The sequence below is a fragment of the Hippichthys cyanospilos genome, chromosome 6 (genome assembly GCF_059441005.1).
Source record: "Hippichthys cyanospilos isolate Australia breed blue-spotted pipefish chromosome 6, RoL_Hcya_1.0, whole genome shotgun sequence".
Classification (NCBI taxonomy): Eukaryota; Metazoa; Chordata; class Actinopteri; order Syngnathiformes; family Syngnathidae; genus Hippichthys; species Hippichthys cyanospilos.
The window spans coordinates 20341900-20362881 of NC_142374.1; the positions used below are offsets into that span (position 1 = coordinate 20341900).

Below are 20982 nucleotides of genomic sequence, written 5' to 3' on the forward strand. Positions count from 1 at the left end.
AAAGAATGTAGATGCAAATCAGTGTTTGAAGCAATTGTGCTCAGGGATTAAATTTGTACTCATCCTCACTGACAATAGATAAACATAATGCGGGTGTGGTTATAATGTAAATTGCATCAGGGTAGAACGTTTCACTCACTGACATGGTTTCAGAAAGAGGCAGATAAAAGAGTTTTTTTTTAAGTTCACACTTGATGAGTATTAGAAGACATCGAGAAGACAATGCAGCATAATTTGTCGTCTTTAAATGGACAAAAATGCTCACGAGTCTACTTGCGTGATCTGAAGACTAAAAAGATGCCTTTTGGGGGGAAAAAATAAATGTGCTTCTTTTTTTAATGTAGGTCTCTTTTAAATTCAAATTGACATTAACTCACTGAATCTCAAGGACATTTTAAAGTTTTTTTTTAAGTACTATTTTAGATAATAACGACTAAAGTAATCAATTACTAATAAAGTATGAAGCTAATAGATAATTTTAGTACTTAATTACCTAAATTTTAAACTGTAAGTCCTAAAGCAATTTTTAGACCCCACTTTTTAGCCAAACACTTTAATTTTGAGGTAAGAAAAAAACAATATCTTACAACCTGGGACTGAATGTCTGGAATCTTAAAAAAACGTAAAAATATATTGTTGGGATTGAGATAAATAGTGTTAATGTGGCCGCCTGAAAATACATTGATCAAATAAGCTTTAGAGTTGGTCCATTAAATCATTTCCATAATTGCGGGTCGCTTTCGAGTGACGTCTCAAATGTGACGTCAGGACATTTTGTATTTAAAAGTTAAAGACGCCCCCTTAATCGTTCATTTGGCCCAGCAGGTCATAACAATATGACAGATTTTAGCTAGAACCAATGAGACGTTAGCAGCTAACATCTAGCGAATCGCCACATAGTAACTTCCCAATTTTGGACCAATTAGGGTTTTTGTTGTTTACATATTCGACCAATCAGAGGAGAGAAGGTGGGTTCCTTTCTAGGAGCGCGAAAGGTGAAGCACTCCAAAGTCGAGAAAATGGCGAACATCGAGCGACTTTTCACGTAAAGTTTTAGTTCCGTGTGATTATTTTACTACGGCTTATGTTGTTTGTAAGATCTTTTCTCTAAGTTTTAACAAGAAAACTACACGTTGAACTTGGGACTCTGTAACGAAAGAAAATGTATCTAACGTCAAAGTTAGTTGTGTCTACGACGATGCTAGCTGGCTAACATGAAGCGTCAACATTTTTGTAAACATGCATTTTGCATTAAATGGCGGACATATTCGTTCATCGAATATTTTTAGTTGAGGCGTGACAATTCGCTGGGTGCAGTTTTTTTGCCTGTGACTCGATTTAATGGCCTGTCGTTGAAGAAAACATCTAGTCGCCGTTTGACGGAATGGCGTTACATAACCTAGTTTTTGTCGTCGACGTGGACTACGGAGATCAACAATCTAACGATGAGCTGGAAATCAGGAATCATCTCTTGAAACGTGCAATTTTGCACATTTTGCTACACTTCGGCTACAAGTGTGGTTTCGACAAAGTACGCTGGGGTTACAAATTTTTCCACTCCAAGACTGGCCGAGGTGCCAGCCACATAACGAGGGGCTCGGACTTCAAGGAGCTCCGCCACAAAACATTTGAGGATTTCATTGCGGAATTTGATGCTAAGTTTGACGGGAGAGAAAAACTTTCTGCTTCCCAGCATTGTAGACCGTCTACATCCGTGCAAAACGCCCTGAAAGAAATCCTTCTGGATTTCCAATGGGATCGACCAGACATCACCTCTCCCACCAAACTGTCTTTGAGGCCCAGGAAAACAAACAGAGCTGCACATTTACCAGAAGAGGATCATCTTACAAACCATGCAAAAAATGTGATGTTTATTGTGGCAAAGTGTCCGGGAAGCTGGACACAACTGCTGGACTACCTTTGCGTGAGGAACATTGATGTGCATGCGGATGTGTCGGAGCACATTCTAGCCAAAACTATTCAAGACATGCTGGTCCAGAGGCAGGTTGTCTTGCACTGGGTGGACACTACATCACATGAAAATGTAAGTAACGAACTTCAGTTTGCTTATGAGACTCGAGAGGGCAAGTAACAATTTAGGAAATGCATGGATGGAAATGTAACTTTAGCAGCCTGAGAATCACTTTGAAATCTAGTGAACATGTCATCCTTTTTTTCTTCATTCCAGGATGAGCGATGTGTGGACCATTTGGGCTTTGACAAGTTAGCCCAGGTTTTGGCACAGGGCTATGGCAGAATAATCCCCGCAGTCACACTGCTGAACCGCCACTGCATTGGGAAGACGGACCATATCATCGGGAGTGGGAGTTTCCCATTTCAGTCCAGTCTTGGATATCTGCTGTCTTCTGAAAGTCACCACCGCCTTGCATTTCCTGTCACGGAGGGCACTCTACGACTGGACACAGGTAAATGTTTTATGCCGCTATTTGAGGAATATTATACGGTGTTATTTTACCATTTGAAGAGGGAGGAAATGAAAGAAAGAAATGAAAAAAAATTGCAGTGACAAAGTTTGACCTGTTTATTCACTTCCATGTTTTTCCTTCTTTTTTCCCAGGTGACATTGCCCAGAGCTGTGTAGTGACTCTGGAGCCAGTTTCCTGCAGACAGGCGCTTCTTGCCCCGGGGGTGGAGGTGTGTCTAAAGGGTGTGCTGCAGAACTGGGATGTCTCGTCCCTGTGGCACACCTCCACTGAGTCATGGCTGCTTCAGTGGTCCAACACCAGTGGGCAAGAGGCTGCTTCCTTCCAGCGCACACTTACGGAGCTGTTCACTCATTCGCTGCACATGGTGAGCAGTAATTACTTAGGGCCTGCTTTACCTAAACTAAATTATTACTAAATTATTATTTTTTTCTGCTCCTCCTTCCTAGTTTGCTGAGGTGTGCCATAGCGGCCAGTCATCCTCAGCCGTATTCTTTCCTTTGTCCGAATTTTCTGCTCTGCTCACCGTCCTCCAGCCTGACATTAGTGAACAAAATTACAACACCGACATCATTTCCACCTCCAACACAGCTGAAAATTCTGCTGACCTTCCCGAAGTAGTCAGCAGTGTGCTGGGGGTCGTATATGACATGATGGAGCAAGACAATGACTGCACTGATGGTAAGGATTAGACTTTAACATGATTGAATGCGTTGAAAACAAGTGTTTGCGATTTCTGTTCCCCCTCAGAGCAGCCAAATGTTCCTTATGTGGTTCCGGAGTGGGCCCAGCAGGAACTAGGTCACTGCTCTACAGGAGTCGGATTGTTGGAGACTTGGTTTCCTCATTCAGATCAGTCTGGTGTCTCTTCTAATTTAATGGAGTCATTCAGGTAAAGCGAACAAAATATGTAACGTTTCTGTGACTTGAACCTTTTGCTGCATAACTTCCACTCTTTGTCAGGTTGCTTCATGCAGCGCCTGACCCAACAGAGGAAGAAGAGCTTCTCTTCCAATCAGAGCTGATCAGTGACCTGGCAGATCTGTACAAGTCATCAAAGGGTGCTGATAATAGGAGGGGCAAGAAACGTAAGAAAACCAAATCAATCCTGTTGATTGGGTTCACATGTAAGCTCAACAAAATGTGGATTTATCTTTTTTTTTTCTCTCTCTCTCTCTCTCCACAGGAGGCACGCAGCGTACGCCGGTGAAGCAGAAAATGAAGAGCATGAGTCGCTCATTGCAGATGCTCAACGTTGCACGGCTCAACGTGAAGGCCCAGAAGAACCAGGCTGACACAGAGACAGGCACGTCGGAGGGAAAAGCGGCGGAGAGACCGGCAAAGAGACGCACGAGCGACAAGAACAAATCCGACGGAGTTGACGTCATCGGTCAGTATACTTGTCAATACAGAGCACGGTCACGTCCGAATCTCCCGTTCCAAATCTCTTCCATTTGGGTAAAAGTCGTGGTTCTGAAAGGATTTGCACTAAATGCCTCTTTTGTTGTCTTTGGTGTAGGGGTTTAATAGGGGATTTACACCCAGCCTTACACCAAACAGTAAAAAATATGTCTCCAAATCAATACTTGTATATTAAACTGTGCTTCAGACCAGCAGTTATGTACCATGTAATCCTAATTCATGTCATGTATTTAACTCCCTTCTCAGTCTTCACCAGTAAAGCTGAGCTGCTGTCCCACGTGCAAACCATCTATGAGAAGAGCATTGCAGAGAAAGGCTCATCTCTCCTCGCTGGGGCTCAACAGCTTCTGACTGCTGTTAAAACCTTCCTTGTGTCAGAATCTGAGCTGCAGGTGAGTAGAGCATTTTTTCTTCACCATTTTTGACAATTGATGCAAGCTACATTTTTCTTAAGTTGTTCTTGCACATAATAAATTCCCGCCTTCCCTCTTGCAGGTCAAAAAGACCATTCAGTATTCCCAGCAGCACCTTCTCAAAAGCAGCAGATCCATCAGGCAGTCTTACGACTCTACTGCTGATGTGGAGGCCAAAATTCGAGAGTGAGTGCATCTACCTAGGCTATCACATTGTGGCCATTTAAGATGGATTAAAAAAAAATCCATAAAAGTTTGTCTCGAAATGCTTGTAATATATATGTGTCCACTAGGTGTCAGCTGCAGGCACTGCTCAGGTTGGAGTTATGCAGACTTTTCTCCATGGAGGAGGCTGATGCTTTGGATGCGGAACAAATGGCAGAGGAGGTAGAAAAAGCTCAGGCTACATACAGCTATGACGTGAAAGCTTTGCAACATGGCCCTTGATTTCCTAAACAAAAGTCATGGCTGCGATACAGAAAATAATCAAATTCTCTTGCATACTTGTCATATCAGTGTCAGTCCATTGATTGTGTTTACTCATATGAAAACTGTTTGTTCTTAAGGTAGCCGAAATGCTCAGAATTATATCCCTGACAAAAGACCCAGCGTGCCTGGCAATGTTTCTTCAAGATCAAATCCTACCTGAGTAAGTATCTCAAGAATCTTGTGATATTTTTTTCCTCTACATATGTCAACAATTCAGGGCTTTGAGAACACTCTTCTCTTAAAACGAGGTGGGTAATTTGATGTACAGTGGCGCCTTGACTTACAAGTTAGGTCTGTTCTGTGACCACCCTCATAACTCAGGTGAACATGCTTATTTCGTCCGTTGCTTAACTTCTGTAAGTTTCCTAAACACGCCGACTCTGTTTTGCTTTGTATGTTAGCATTAAGCTAGCAAGCTTTTGTCAGTTATGTATTTGATTACATACTTGATTAATTCCATGATTTTTAACAGAGCTCTCTCACTGCAGGTTCTTGACAGCCATCCCGAGGGTCCTTGCCGACATTTATAACAGTCTGGGCACCCAGCTCCCCGAGTCCTTGGTGGCCGTCCTTCCTGCTGACTTCTTTAGTGACGAGTCATTTGCCAAAGACAGCGTTTCTCCCTCGGCCTCCTCGCCTCGCCTCTCTTCACTCGGCACGCTTTCCAACTGTAGCGATCGCCTGCAGGACCTGCGTAATCGCTCTGCTAACAAGAGGAGGTCAGAAGAAGAAAAAAAATATTGTTTTTTTTTTTTCTACTTTAAACATTTTAAGGACTGCAATATTTAAGTTTTTCAAACATTTGTATATTTATTTTTCCTCAAGGAGCGGGATGCTGACTCGCCATCGCAGTATGGCTGAATCCTCTCAGAGTTTACGCCAGATAGAGATGCCTAAAACGACAACACGATCTGTAAGACCAACCGAGACAATCAATCATTAATGACTACTATATTATTTGTGTCTCTCAAACCGTCATGTGCAGCATCAGCTCTGTAGTATTTATTTATACCCTATTTTAACCTCCTTCTTTTTCTATTTCCATTAGTCCAAATCAAAAGTCTGTCTACTTCCGGAGAAGCCTGTTGCTGTACCACAACCTCAAAAGCAACAAACTCATGGTATTATTTTTCTTTATGATCCGGAGACGCTACTGTCTTTTGGAAGTTTTGAGGTCTTAACAAGAACTGGAAGTTGTCGAAATCCTCAAGGAATTCTGTTTTCTGATTTGTCCCAGAAGTGACAAAGGTGAGAAGGAACCTCTTCAATCAAGAGGTTGCGTCTCCATCAAAGAAGACCAAACTCTCCCGCAGCCAGTCTGTCTCTGCTGTGGACGGAATGAAACGCAAGCGATCGCACAAGTCTGATGGTAGAACCCTTCACCAAAACGCTCACCTTGAAACAATTATCATAGTTGGTTCTAATCAAACGAATCTTGTCATTTTTTCTTGTTTAGAGAGGCACACACTTCTAACAAACAAAGTGTGTGAGACACCTCACCACAAGCAGGTGTCCAGTCGGCTCCTTTATCGACAAAAAACGGGACGGTATGTAACATTAAGCTATTGACCTTATTTGGTTAGACACAAAATAAATGAGTAATTTGACTACTGCATTTATGTCATGTATAGAAGCTCCGGCGTAAGTGAGGATTGCATTGTAGAAGAGTCACCAGTGAAACCAGCAGAAGGTATGAAATTAATCATTTGTGTTCCATTGGTATTGCATTGGAGCTGATGAGAAATACAGTTTGAATGTTCCTGTGTCAGCAGAGGTCAGAAGGAGCCCAAGGTTGAAAGCCTTTGCCAGGAGACACTCAAACAGCTTTTATCCAAGTTCCCAACCTCGTTCCCGCAACTTGGAGAGGGCGTTCTCCGCCTCCCAGCTTCCACTCAGCGAAAGCAGGATCAGTGACGTTAACGTCAAAAAGGTTCGGTCCCCCATGAGGCTTCTTTTTGGAGCTGCCGAGTCGCCCGGTCCTCCTTCCACTTCTACGGCGTCAACCCGGACCAGTAGGGCTCGACTGTCTACTGACTCTAGTGTCTTTGAGGTGAGTAGTACCTTCACGTGCATGTCTTTTTTTTTTCGCTCCAAGTCCATGCCAGTAACCCGAAAAGCTTTTAGACATAAAAAAATATAGAAATTGCCATATTTCTCAGAGTACATGCAATTTTTCCCTCATATTCAACCCCCATGTAAGGGGGAATCGACTGATAACAGAACAATTTTCCACAAATCTGTGTTTGAATAACATTGATTTGAATACAAAATAAGTAATGTCATTTACAATGATTTTATATACCTCTAATTCGATGTAGTATGCATCTGTTTTAGAGTGTTTGCACAGAACACCACAAAAATACAAAGCCCGGGTAGACTTATAATCACATTTTTTGTAAAACTCACCTGAATTGATGTTAAAAAAAAAAAAAAAAATAGTTGAGGTTGACTTATAAGCGAGGTCGAATTGTACAACCAAATTTGTCAACATTAGTTTGTATTCTGTTGCTTTTTAAAGATTGTACACTTATTGTCCTCTATTGCGCATTTTCTATTAAAGTGTATTTATCTTTGTTGCTTTAAATTGGCCATGTTTCTTATAGAAGAGGATCTGCTTTGGTTTGACTAAGGAAATTAGCAATTTCCGCTACAATTAGGGCCATTTACATTTTATTTTTCCAAAATTTTCACTATTGTACAGGGCCCACTTCCAAAAAAAAAAAAGGGATCCCCAAAAAAAAAGTCACCTCACTTCTATCGTAACTGCAGGTCACACTGTAATAGGAAAATTGTTTTGTGAAAGGCTATGAATTCTAACATTGTACACTGATGTCTTACCCTATTTAGAGTCCCTACAAGACACCTGAAAAGACATGTGGAAAAAGCAGAGGAGCTGATTTGGAGAACACAACTCCAAGAACTCCTCGAACGCCGGGAACCCAAAAGACTCCATCTTCTTCGAGGCTGCGCAGTCTCCCTGGTGCAGATCGCCACATTGGACAACTTGGTATGGCCCTGAGGGGCAGTCCTTTCAGATCTCCTGCCACAAAAACCTCCGTGGCGGAGACGCCCACCAAGCAAAGTCCTCTGACGAGTCCACTGAAAGGAATTCTCAGAACTCCCGTTAAGACTTTAGAATCTGCGGCTTCTTCTGGGTCACATCCAATGTCAAGGACTCCTAGAAAGACAGTCACTTGGACGCCACCTCCTCTGGAAAAATGTTTTGCGGCAGACAATCCCATCACTTTCAAGATGCCCGAATCAGCTTCCATTGCATCTCGTAGTTCACCCAGATTCTTGAAGTCACCCAGCAAGTTCAACAGCCCGCTGAAAAGTCCAAGCAAGAGAACTGAGACTTTCAAGACACCTGAGAAGACCTGTCTCCCACCACGGACATTTTCTTGTCACGTTAACCTTCAAAGGCTTTCACCAAATGCAGCAAGTGACTGGAGACTGGTACCTGGAGAGGTGGTGCCCTTCCAATTTTCCCCACTTCGAAAAAACAGTCCCTTACACAACGCTACAAGATCTCACACTAGGACACCCAGCCCAGTTCACCAAATGGCTACCCGGTCCAGACGAACATCTGATAAAAGTCAAAAGACTCCCTCCCCTTGTAAGCAAACTTCAGTAGCTGCAGTTGTATTTCCAGAAACATCACACGCAAGTTCTGGTCAAGTAGCACGGACCACCCATAAGAATTTACGATCGCAGATGGACGGTGTTACTGCCATGTCAGTTCAAGGATCTGCTTCGATGCTGGAGAGCAACATGCAATCAACAGAAGAGGCCAAATCTGACAGTGTCCACACATCTCAAAGTGAGACCAGTTCTCATTCAGATTCTCAGCTATTGGACTCGTTACAGCACAACTCTGCCACAGACGACAGTAATGACATTGTGGATGCATCGGTGGTGAAGACGCAGTTTAGCGGCGGCCTCAAGATGAATATTAGCTTCTCCCGCAAGCCTTCGAAATCTAGCCAAGCCAAAGTCCAGGCACAAGGAACGCCCAGTCGCAGCTACGGTTTCCGACAGACACCCGATCGCCAGCAACGTGAGGCAGCTGCTCGTTTGGGCTACGACAAAGGATTCCCCAGGTTCTCGACCCCAAGACGTCCGAGCGCGCATCAGCAGCAGAAAAGCACGCCGGAATCCACTTCCTATCAAGTGGAAATGGAAATGCAAACGTCCGGGCTTCCGAAACTCAAATTCAAACGTGCGGACTCCATGAATGTCGACGATGAGGATGCTCCTCGGATGGGAGCTCAGAGTCCTCTGGTCTCCTTGAAACCTTCTCAGCTGGACAGCCCGTTGGCGTTAGTCCCCAGGTACAGAGATCCAGGTTGCGTCTCTCCGTCCGTCTGTGCCCACGCCACACCTGCAAAAGGAGGAGTGGTTCAGACCCACATCTGCCAGTCCTACACCCCGACACACCACCCCGCGGGAACCACGCCGCCCATGGCGATCGCGGACACTTTCCCCCTGTCCCCTTCCCCTCAGAGTGTCGGGAAGGTGACCCCGGAGAACCTGAACAGCTGGCCCCGCAGGAAACGAGCCCACGCCGCCGCAGTTGGCAAAGACCGCTGCCGGAAAGCTGAGCCGATAGAGGAGGCGGAGCTTGGGGTGAGCAGGTTGTCAGATGGGGAGGACCTCGATGAACTTGGCAGCAAAACAGCGGGCCAACTTTGGGCGTCCAAAAAAGAACGCTTGCCTCGAGGAGATGCATCTCCGCCGTGTCCCCGGGACAACTGGATGTCACTTCATCCTCACCAAGACGAAGAAGAAATGATGTGGTCAGCCGCGGGTGGAGACATCTCATCCAGTAAGCTGATGCTGAACCTGAACATATTCAATGTGACATCAAGCCCCAAGTTTTTATTTTGAAATACGTTCAATGTAACCCCATTAGTCACAACATAGTATAATGATCAATATCGTCTTTGTGTTTCTCCTTTAACAACCTACCAACTTTACACATTCACATCATTCGCTAATACCCACGCCACTCGGGCTTCGCCTTTTAAAAACATACATACTTAGTCACAGATGCCACAGTAGAACATTGGTGGTGACCCCCCAAGATGAACAAAATAATACCTACATCGAATGCAAATTCCTTGAAGAATTCATGACTAAAAATGAGATAAAATGTAATGTGATTTTGGAAAACAAGAAAAACGTTTTTTTTTTTAATTGTTGGTGACAAATCAGGGCCATTGAAGCCTTGGAAGAACATTTTGCAAGCGTTGGATTTGGGCATAAGCGCCATCTAGTGGTAGAATTCAGTAGTTACAATTTTTGTAGTTTGTCCCCTATCTTCTGAGAAAAATTGGGTCGCTTTATAGCAGTGATGGTATCCGTTAGATCTCAACAATAAATCACAATCAGTTAAATAAGGAGAAACATTCAGTCGTTTTTTGTTTTTTTTTTTCCCCCAGCTGTTGCCACACCTCCCGGCTCAGTGGCGAGGAAGCCGGTCACAGTCAGTGGGATTCTGGCCCTCACTCAGTCTCCATTGCTCTTCAAGGGAAAGCCCGCATCCACAAGCAGGAGAACACCTCGCTTGAAAAAAGGTCAGCCAAGTGTGAAGAATCAGTGTCATAATCCAGTAACCCACTTAAGTTTTGTGCAGATTAGCACACTCATTCCCAACTGCTTACCTTAACCAACGCTAACATCTGATTGTTGGACAGAGGTGACGTGTACACAACTTAATGGATATAAAAATTGTTCAAATGCTTTGCTGTGATATTTAAAACAAAAACGAAAGCAAGATCAGTTTTCTAAACCTCGTTCACTGCCATTGTCGGCTATAGACGTTTTTTTTTTTTTTTTTTAATTGTGATCACTAAAATTGCTCCATTGTGACGTGTTGCCTTTTTAGCAGTAGCTTGAAGAATTTGTGCTAACACTGGCTAATATTTGGAAAAGATGCATGTCATACTTTTTGGACCATAAACTGCAACTTTTTTGTGACTATTTGAGCCCTACAATTTATAGCCTAGTGCATCTTATCTACTCTATTTATTTATATATCCCTTCAATTTGTCAATTAATGGAATAACTTTAAAATAGAACTGAACAGGTGTGTGTAGTATTAAAAATTATTTATAAATTCAATATGATCTAGGTCAAAAGCTTGTGATGTGTGAATTTGAAATGTATGATCGTGTGTATGAATTATGTGCAACGGGTTTATATGTTCACTCAAATAATCAAGTAAACGAAGGGAGACAGAATAAGATGCTTAAACCGCAAAAATGGCAAAGCTCATATTTGATTTCAGTGCTAAAACCCAAACAGTGCGATTGTTGCAATTGTGCTTTGAACATTATTTTGATTCTCGCCCGTTTGGATTATTGCAGATGAGGGGTTCGCCGAGAGGGCGAGTGACACGGAAGCGGAGGCCCCGCCCTTCGGCCAGCCTGCCAAACGCTCGTGCAGCAGGAAGAGGCTGCTTCAATGACACGTCCACAGGTGAAACTCATCACACTTGTGCCTTTGTCCGTAAGATCTTTTGATGACACTTGTGAAGGACTTTTTGAAGGCAACACTTTGAACGTGTTGTGCATGAATTGCCCCCCTTTGTCCACTATTTCCTTTGAAGCGGTTCCTAACAGTTTCTGTTTTTATATGTGTAAATTTAAATATATTTATGTGCCGACTTTAGACTATTTTCTTGTATGGTTTTAACATTAGTTCTGAGCCTCACTTTGTGTGTCTTATAATAGAAGTTTATTTATATTTGTTGCTGCTTTTCAATCAACAAAACTTGATTTTAAATCAAAGGGAATGAGTGACTCTTTTTATCTGTCATGTAAATATTCTAGTGTTGTAAATAAATGCTGGTTTTCACAATGTTTGTCTATCATATGTTGTTTACTCCTATTCACCAGACTTTCTGACCTGACCCTAATAATGACAAGAATAATGATATCACAAACTATATCATGTTTTTCCCTCTAATTGCAGAGCGGTTTCAGTTACACAACAGCGCGTTTTAAAATCCCATCGCTAATAATGGACATTGGCCCGTGGGTGCGGATTCCTTGCCGAGTACATGCGACACAATCACGTTCCAGTCCCATTTTTTTATTATTCCTCTTATTTAATTACCCCTTGCAAATGGTTTAATCTCATTGCACCCACACAATCATGTTCATTTCCCTGTAGGAATACAATGTTGAACTTTGATCCACAGTGCCCACGGCTTGATAAGGAGCTCACGTCCTGAATGGGAAGGAGTGGCCTGCCTGGCATTACGAACACTCTTGTGACTAGGAGCACAAATCCACACATTTTAGTGCTGTATTTATTAACATGCCTGTAATACAATACAAATGCCTGATTTGTTACAAATCATTAACCTGATGTCATTAACCTATGTTTATACTATGACTAATACGCAGTTAGATTAATAAAAAAATAACTACATTTATATAATTTCACAAACGATAACAATAAAATGTGTTAGCGTATTTCAAAATGATCCGTCCAAATAAGGGCGCTGCAATTGCTAATCTTTTTTTTTTCGTCTAATTGAGCATGTGTATGTAAAGTTAAAAAGCCATTGTGTTTTCTTTAAATCGTTACTGTTATTATTAGAGTGAGTAAATCATTAATATTCATAAAATTTGTTGAATTTGAAGCGTCACTCATTTCTGCACCATTTGCATTTAATGCCCTTCACGATTCACACCACGTACTTCATTTGTCAAGTTAACGATGACTCGAAGACATTATTCCTGTGGCGCCTTTTCACAATAAAACAATTTTAATCATTCCCATCGTGAGCCTTCACACAATCACTTTTGATTGATGATTTTGATATATTGCTAATTTATTGAGTTCGATATCCAATTCCACACATGCCAGTCATTTTGTTACCGCCAGTAATCAACAAAAATTTAACCCTCGGCATGAGTATTTTATTTTGAAAGCTAACATCCGGTGTCGCTCTTATGCTTCGACAAGCAGCTTGACGTCCTCCCCGTTTTCTCTTGGGTTTTCGTTCCTTCACAGCTCTCCCTCCATCAGCACCATCGCTCACATCCACTTGCCCTTCTCTCTCTCCCTCCTCCGCCTGTGTGTGTTTACAACTCTAAAAATATATTTTCAAAATATTTGAAAGATGGCCAGCAGCTTCTCTAGGGTCCTGTCCTCCAAACGCACCGTCGGGATCCTCTCGGTGGTCGGCGGCTCTCTTACCGCCGGATTTTTACTGCACCGGCAGCACGTCAATGCAGGGACACCGGGGCGCAGGCTCTACCCCGCCAGGTAATTAAATAAATTAAAAAAAAACGTCTTTCCTTCTATGAAAACATGTTCTCTTTTAGCCTCTTTTACTTATTCTTGTCTTCTATTAAATCTTTTTTTTTCGTTTGTGCGTATACGTAAAAATGGCGCTAATAAGGCTGTAACTAATTAGCATTCCATGTTTAAGGCATATTTAAATACGTCATAATCTACATGTAAATATAAAATTCATATTTGAATCTAACTAAAAACTTTTTTTTTTTTTTTTTTAATGATTAATTTCTCCAAGGAATGCTATTCATAGCTCCCATAGACTAGTTATCTAAAATTAGCATAATTGAGATGATAGCTTACTGGATACGCCGTTCATATTGTGTGTGTGTGTGTGTATGTGTGTTTTTATGCTTATTTTTTAATGTGTAAGACGTTATTCCGAAATTTTTGAATTTATTTGTGCCACTTATTGCTGCCATTCATGTTATCTTGCTTTGAACATTTTTAACCCTGCTTATTCAATGCTAGTTCCATTAACTGTAGTCAACTATTTGTATGCAATTTATACTTGTTGCTACTTCCATTACCTGTATAGTCAAATATTATTTATTCTATCTATCTATCTATCTATCTATCTATCTATCTATCTATCTATCTATCTATCTATCTATCTATCTATCTATCTATCTATCTATCTATCTATCTATCTATCATTCTTGACGTTTTTAATCCAAATGCAGTAAAAAAAAAAACATTATTTTAAGCCACTGTTGCAGTATTAAACATTTTGCCTCAATACAGGAAAAAAAATGCACTTAATGATTTGCTTGTGAAGGTTTTTATTCATCCAGTTTGTTTTATTCTCGAAGCTTTCACAACTAATCAAAAATTGCACTTAAATAAATGTTTAAAAACTAATAAATTATCATGTTTGAACTCAAGTTAATTACAACCGATCTGTACTTACGCAGAATGTATCTATCCTAGTCATTGCTTGCATGTAGACATAATGTACGGCACATGTTTAGCGAAACGTTTTCACTGTCATGTGACCTTCTACTAACAGTATTGATAAACGTGTGCCTGTGTACGTGGCCCAAGGCACGTCTGCACGCATTACAAAGCCGCACGTATGAAGAGATTAGCCAAACATTATCTCTCAGCCAGATATAAAAGCCCGTCCTATAAGTAGGACACATAGACTCTTGCATCGAGTCATCGTTATGCACAAACTGAAAAGGTACAGCTTACAGTTTACTCTGCTTGCTGTGTGCTTGCTGTCGTTTATATGTCACTACGGGAGCCAAGGACGCCTGCAACCTAGAGACCAAACACTTTAGAAAAATCAGTTGCCTCGGGCAAATATTGGACACAAGAAACCAGAACCTTAATAAGAGCATAAAATCTACCTTCAATTAGCCTTTGAACAGAAAGAGTTGACTTCATGTTAGCGTAACCTTGCATAGATAAGCCCTGGCAAGGATGGCAACCGGTGGAATCCATTGATCTTTAAAGATTCATTTCTACTGAAATGAAAGTAATCTATTTAGAAAGAATCATGAAGTAGACAGCATCAGTTGTCTTTAGAAGCATCCATAAAATGGTGTGCAGGGTCCCCCAGGCCTCCAGTTGAATATTAAATGAACGACTGTATGGGCTCACCTTACCTTCTCAAAGTAAACACGGCGGTGGCATCGAGCACTAAGCCGCTCAATCCACGCTACTTTTGCATTTATTTATACTGTTTGATAACATAGCAGAATCAAGAATTTCTTGTGAGTATTCATCTGAATAAACTGATGCTTTAAAACACCGCCACAGTATCAAAAGACAGTCAATAATTGCCAAATCAACCCTCTTTTTTTTTTTAAACAAAAATGTGTTGTATGCAGCACCACAGTGTAAATATTGCATTTGTTTATGATTTAGTAGCAATAGCAAGTAGCAAAATCCACCTGTTTTGATTATCCTGGGGTGTTCATTTTGCCATTTGCTGTCGACCAATGAGCATTCACAACTCCGCCTCCAAGCATCACATGACAGCTGAGCAGTGATTGGTCATTATTCAAGCACTGAGCAACATGTCGTGTCATTTTTATTTGGCAGCAGATGTCAAAACAGGTGCATCTTGCTTCTAAATTCGTATTCCACAAAATGTTGTTCAGACTTCTGGTCCCACACGGAATGTTTTATTGTAAAGAAAATATTGCATGTGTTTTAATTTAAAGCTGATAACATAATAATGGAGACCCCAAAATTTTGATATTTGACATGAATAGCTGTCAATAGCAGTGAATGAGTTAATGAATGAGTGGATGTTGCACTGAGAAATTAAGTGATGCATTTATTTGATTTTATTTGAAATCTTTATTGATTTAAGGTGAGGTGTTTATGTGTTGATATGGATAAGGTACCCCAACACTTATTGTGTGGTGATTCTTTTTGAAGAACTACAGTGTAAAAAAATTGAGCTGTGTATTTATCTCATTCAATCCCAAAGACGTATTTATACGTCTTTACAGAATCCAGGCATTCAATCCCAGCTATGGATTGCCTGTTTTTTGTCTTCTTCAAAAATAAGGGCAAAGTGGGGTCTCTATATAGTTTTCTGTTTATCTTCATCTTATTCAATGCTTTGTAATACCCTTAAAAGAATATTTTTTTTCAAATGAAGAGCAAATTAATTGGAAAATGAAGTAACTTACTTCTGAATTGTGTTATAGGGAATCCCTTGCCAAATGTTGTACGCCTTTACAAATCATAAAAACGGATGATGTCACTGGCGAAAATTCATCTAGTTACACCTAGAGATACCGCAACAAATGTATAGCCAAAGTTTAATATGTCACAAACCTGGCTGAAACAATATTTCACAGTTGTAGAAGTAGGTAAACATGGCCACTGTCTTTTGTTTGCGCAGTGCGGAGTACCCCGACCTGCGCAAACACAACAACTGCATGGCCAGCCACCTGACGCCCGCCATCTACGCCAAGCTGTGCGATAAGGCTACGCCCAGCGGATACACGTTGGACCAGGCCATCCAGACGGGCGTGGATAACCCCGGGCACCCCTTCATCAAGACGGTCGGCATGGTTGCCGGAGACGAGGAGTCCTACGAGGTCCACCCTTTTTTGCCGTTTACTAAACGTGACATAAGCAGTGGAGCAAAGTAATCGAGTACTCTAAGTACTTTGAAAAAAAGCTGGCACTCACACATTTTTGGCTACTATTTTGTAATGCACATTACTGCCACCTACAGCGTGGGAGTAGAAAGTCACTAAATATTCATGGCAGGCAAAAATAATGTGATGCTTGGGGGGAAAAAAATGGAGATTAAATTCTGTCTATAATGCTTAATTGAATGTTGTTTTTAGGTGTTTGCAGACCTGCTGGACCCCGTCATCAAAGAGAGGCACAACGGCTACGATCCTAAAACCATGAAGCATCCCACCGATCTGGACTCCAGCAAGGTAACGCTCACCCTCAAAGAACATGACATCTTTGTATCGATTTATTTTAAGACACTTTATATTCTTGTTAATGTCTTGCTGAAAACATCCAACTGAATTTGAAGGCTGAATACGGAAGAGGAATATAGCCTTTTTTTTTCTTCACACGCTCTAATCCTCCTCCTGAAACCTGCACCGCACCTAGTTGCAGTTTTGCTATTCTCTAAATTCACAGTACTTGCGTTTCATTGTGCTCATTTCTTTTCACGATTGCCGTAAGATTGCACCTAAGGTGAAAATAATAAGAAAGTGGGAAATGGCATCAAGTTTGCAGGGTGAGTTGGAGCTAAGTTTAGCCCGGGTTGTTAGTGGAAGCTACAGAGTGTGTGTGTTGGATCATAGTCTGTAGTCTATGTGAACATCGTCAAGGTTTTCATCTTCCCGCCATTTCAGCTCCAGTCGGGCCACTTCGACGAGCGCTACGTGCTGTCGTCGCGAGTGAGGACGGGCCGCAGCATCCGGGGGCTGAGCCTGCCGCCCGCCTGCACCCGGGCGGAGCGCAGGGAGGTGGAGCGCGTGGTGGTGGACGCCCTGGCCGGTCTCAAGGGCGACCTGGCCGGGAGGTACTACAGCCTGACCCAGATGACCGAGCAGGAGCAGCAGCAACTCATCGACGTGAGCAAGAACCGGCATCAGATCGCTGCATTCTTGGCAGACTTTGGATGCGCACTCAAAAGAATTGATCGTTTTACCTCTGCCAATCGGAAATCACATGTTTGGAAGTTATCGATGAGGCGATCGATCAAGACCTTCCTGTATGCTGTTCCATCAGGACCACTTCCTGTTTGACAAGCCGGTGTCTCCGCTGCTGACGTGTGCCGGAATGGCTCGGGACTGGCCTGATGCCCGCGGGATTTGGTAAGTTATATCAAATGAGTTATTGTTTATGTATTTTTAAAAAATCCATTAGAAAATTAGCTAAATCGCAAAACATTTGGCACAAGTGACAAACTGCATGATGGGAGGCGTACAAGACGTTAGTACGATAGTTACGAACATTTTATCCTTGGTGTTTGATCAAGTTATGCAATAAATGTAAATTTCTCTAAATTATTTTTTGTTGACTTTATTACTTCACAGACTATTCTTAAAGCATTTTATAAAATTATTCTTTCATATCACGCTGTATAAGGTGAAATTGGTCGTACAATAACCTCCGCAGTGAAAACGGTAAGTTAACACAACACTAACTTTTGCCCATATCGCCCAACCCTAATATATATATATATATATATATATATATATATATATATATATATATATATATATATATATATATATATGAGAGAGAGAGAGAGAGATTTATAAGCATGTGGCCACTTGAGACTGCCTTATTTCCCGCCCCGTAATAATTCACTTGCGCTCCTTTCGCTTTCCATTCCAATGTGTTTTTCCTAAAGTACCAGTAGGTCATTTAAGGGCTTTGGGATGAGTGGGTTGGACGAATGTGATGTTTATGAAGGCCATCTAAGGGCAGCTCATGCACATTGGGCAGCATACATTTTTAAAAATGGTTTCCTCATGAGAAACAAAAAAAACACAACACAAGCTACCATATTTATCGACCAAGTCCACTATGTGATTTTGTTCAGGCACAACAACGACAAGACCTTCCTGATTTGGGTCAACGAGGAGGATCACACTCGGGTTATCTCCATGGAGAAAGGAGGCAACATGAAGCGAGTGTTTGAGAGGTTCTGCAGAGGCCTCAAGGAGGTTCGACTCAGACTGGCTTTGCTTTCAGTGTGTGAGTGTGTGTGTACGTGTATTGCGTGGGAGATGTTTGGACTAGAGGACAGAAATAGACAGAAGAGGAGGCGGCTGGAATTACCAGACGAGCAAAATATTCACTGGATCAGGGTTACCCTGTCAAATTAAGATAGGAAACCAGGATCGGGATTTTGAATTCAAGTAGGGCTTCCAGATTTAGTTTGGAAGCATTCACAAACATCTAAATGTTTCCGCCTGCAGGTGGAGCATCTGATCCAGGAGCGAGGCTGGGAGTTCATGTGGAACGAGAAACTGGGGTATATCCTCACCTGCCCCTCCAACCTGGGCACCGGACTACGGGCGGGGGTCCACGTCAAACTGCCCCTACTCAGCAAGGTAAGTATTTTTGAGTGATAGCATCTTCTGTAGGGCTTTTCCCATGTTTGCTACTGTCGTCGATCACCCCGCCAGGACCCTCGCTTCAGCAAGATCTTGGATAACCTGCGTCTGCAGAAGAGAGGGACGGGCGGCGTGGACACCGCCGCCGTGGGCGGAACCTTTGACATCTCCAACCTGGACCGTCTGGGACAGTCTGAGGTAGAACACAAAAGAATTTGAATGACATCGTAACGGGGGGCCCGTTACTACTGCATAGTATTGCATTTTGATTTGGACTGGTTATGACCTCACAGAACCTCCGTATTGCCGCTCACACACAGGTCCATCTGGTGCAGACGGTGGTGGACGGCGTCAACTACCTGGTGGAATGCGAGAAGAGACTGGAGAAAGGACAGGACATCAAGGTGCCCCCGCCCATCAAGCAGTTCAAGTAGACTAACCCGCCCCCCTCCCCTCCCCGCCCCCAACTCACACCTTACCTCTTGGGCACACACACGTTCACCAATACCACAACCTGTGCCGATAGATATATATAGAATATCTATGTCAGTGTTTCATTTAGTGCTCCATCATAGCTAATATAATCCTCACCCACCTACACGGTTATTATATCAGTAATCAACATAATTAATACTCCTGGTCCTGACACTCCAGAGCCACACAAATACTGCGCTGGGCTTCAGTGGTATTCACTTTAAGTCATAATTGGAGCCCCAAAAGTCCACAAGCAGCTTGCTATGATGAAAAATGGCCACCGCGACCTCTTGTCCCACTGAATCCCACCCGGTTTGGCTCTGCTCCCCCCCCCCACCTTTCTCAGAGCATGACCGCCCACCCACCCTCCCCGTCTTCATGCAAAATCATAACATGGTGCTCATGCTACTCATCACTTGAAGTTGTTTTGAATGTGACTCTCAAAATGTTAAAGCCGGTTGCTGTACTGTAAAACCGTTGAAGCAATATCATAGCAGCTCATTACTGAATGTGTCTTTTATTAAACAAATCATCTATTTAGCAGAAATGATGTCTCCTGATCGTGTCTTTCTTCACTTCACTGGGAAGACAGTAAATGACCCCAAAAATGTTCAAAACACTGCATAAAGGGTTAAAACTAAAACTACACTAGAATTTCACATTTTCTCTTTGTATCACTAGACTAAAAGTAGCATCAGTTTTCATCAACTAAAACTGGACAAATCATGAATTTAAAAAAAAGACTAGGCTCAGGCTTTCGGCCTACTTTAAATAGTTTTCCCAGTCGACTATTGTTTCCCCTTATGAGGGGCACAACATGTTATTGTCTGGATGTGGACAACAAGGCGCTCACTTGGTTTTTTTTTGTTTTTTTTTCGGAGGAGACGTGAAGCTTAACAACGGCCATGACATAAGCATCTTTCCCCTCCTCCTTGTTCCACATTATGATGGAGGAGCTGGTGGGTTGCCATGGCAACCGTTTCTGTGGGGCTCCGATGGGGGCAGGAAAGAAACATTGTTTAGAACCCGCTGAAGGTCACAGTGAGAGGATTTGAATACTGTTTGAGTCCTGTTTTAACGTTTGGCAGATTTTTTTTTAATTAGCATCTTTTCACTCTGGACTTTGAGAACTTCCTCAAGTGAAAAAAAAAACAAAAACGAAAATATTTAGCAATCTCATTCTTTTGTATGTCCTCGCAAGTTATTCCGAGAGCGCCCTCTGCTGGCTAGTCGCTGCACTTTCAACTCAGTCAAAAGTGGCACCTCACCCAGTCTTTATGATGAGAAAGTCACATGACGTACGTAACAGAAAGATGCGTCTCACCATCTTACATATTGGGATAGTTCATTCATTTCAGTAATTCGTTTCTAAACGTGAACCTCATACACGGGATAGTACAGAAAACTGTATCCTGTAATACTTATTAAACCTACCTTTTTAAAATAAAGTTTATGATTTCAATGTAATTACAAATGACTCAGCGTTGCCCTTTTGAGCTGTATTTCTCAGCGACGCTAAGCTAGGAGGGGCAAAGATGTAAACTCGTTCTACGTGTAGAAAACAACATATACATTTTTATTTGTGTATATGATTGTACTGTATAATACTATATTTGTTTTCTATATTCGATCAAATATGAAGCACCTTTTAATTCTCAAAATTTTACGTAGCAAAATAATTCAGTTTTTCCTTTCCAATACATTCTGTGTTGATGGCACAGGTTATCGAATTAGCAAGAAAATAAACCTAATACAAATCTGTTAAGAAATGAGCAACTTACGATTAATTTCAATGTCAGTGCATTGACTTTGATTGGCACGTTGTCCCTTCCAACATGGCCGCCACGTTGGCACATCAGGTATCCGCTA

General features: G+C 42.0%; 2 protein-coding genes across 2 annotated transcripts; both read left to right on the forward strand.

The window, feature by feature from the left end:
- The first annotated feature begins 1384 nt into the window (after positions 1–1384).
- ticrr (TopBP1-interacting, checkpoint, and replication regulator) lies at positions 1385–11573 on the forward strand. The gene is made up of 21 exons (XM_088417155.1): positions 1385–2044; positions 2189–2426; positions 2579–2811; positions 2894–3125; positions 3195–3336; positions 3408–3532; positions 3631–3834; positions 4113–4258; positions 4362–4465; positions 4573–4666; positions 4846–4928; positions 5257–5487; positions 5594–5681; positions 5817–5889; positions 6006–6137; positions 6225–6315; positions 6400–6458; positions 6541–6818; positions 7616–9593; positions 10210–10344; positions 11137–11573. The coding sequence occupies exons 1-21, from the start codon at positions 1385–1387 to the stop codon at positions 11235–11237; spliced, it is 5427 nt and encodes a 1808-aa protein (XP_088273281.1). The 3' UTR covers positions 11238–11573.
- A 1185-nt stretch (positions 11574–12758) lies between these two features.
- LOC148422721 (creatine kinase U-type, mitochondrial-like) lies at positions 12759–19660 on the forward strand. Its single transcript, XM_088416791.1, has 9 exons — positions 12759–13048; positions 15942–16140; positions 16396–16491; positions 16924–17145; positions 17303–17388; positions 18123–18246; positions 18502–18636; positions 18712–18837; positions 18960–19660. Exons 1-9 carry the CDS (start codon positions 12903–12905, stop codon positions 19071–19073), a joined length of 1248 nt encoding a protein of 415 aa, XP_088272917.1. The 5' UTR covers positions 12759–12902; the 3' UTR covers positions 19074–19660.
- Positions 19661–20982: the final 1322 nt, after the last annotated feature.

Bases quoted from the DNA above. Each gene is read 5' to 3' on its own strand.
- ticrr (XM_088417155.1), top strand. From the start codon at position 1,385: ATGGCGTTACATAACCTAGTTTTTGTCGTCGACGTGGACTACGGAGAT. The intron at 5,890-6,005 runs GTATTATTTTTC...GATTTGTCCCAG, and splicing joins TCAAAAGCAACAAACTCATG to AAGTGACAAAGGTGAGAAGG. The intron at 6,819-7,615 runs GTGAGTAGTACC...TACCCTATTTAG, and splicing joins CTGACTCTAGTGTCTTTGAG to AGTCCCTACAAGACACCTGA.
- LOC148422721 (XM_088416791.1), top strand. From the start codon at position 12,903: ATGGCCAGCAGCTTCTCTAGGGTCCTGTCCTCCAAACGCACCGTCGGG. The intron at 13,049-15,941 runs GTAATTAAATAA...TTGTTTGCGCAG, and splicing joins CGCAGGCTCTACCCCGCCAG to TGCGGAGTACCCCGACCTGC. The intron at 18,637-18,711 runs GTAAGTATTTTT...TCACCCCGCCAG, and splicing joins AACTGCCCCTACTCAGCAAG to GACCCTCGCTTCAGCAAGAT.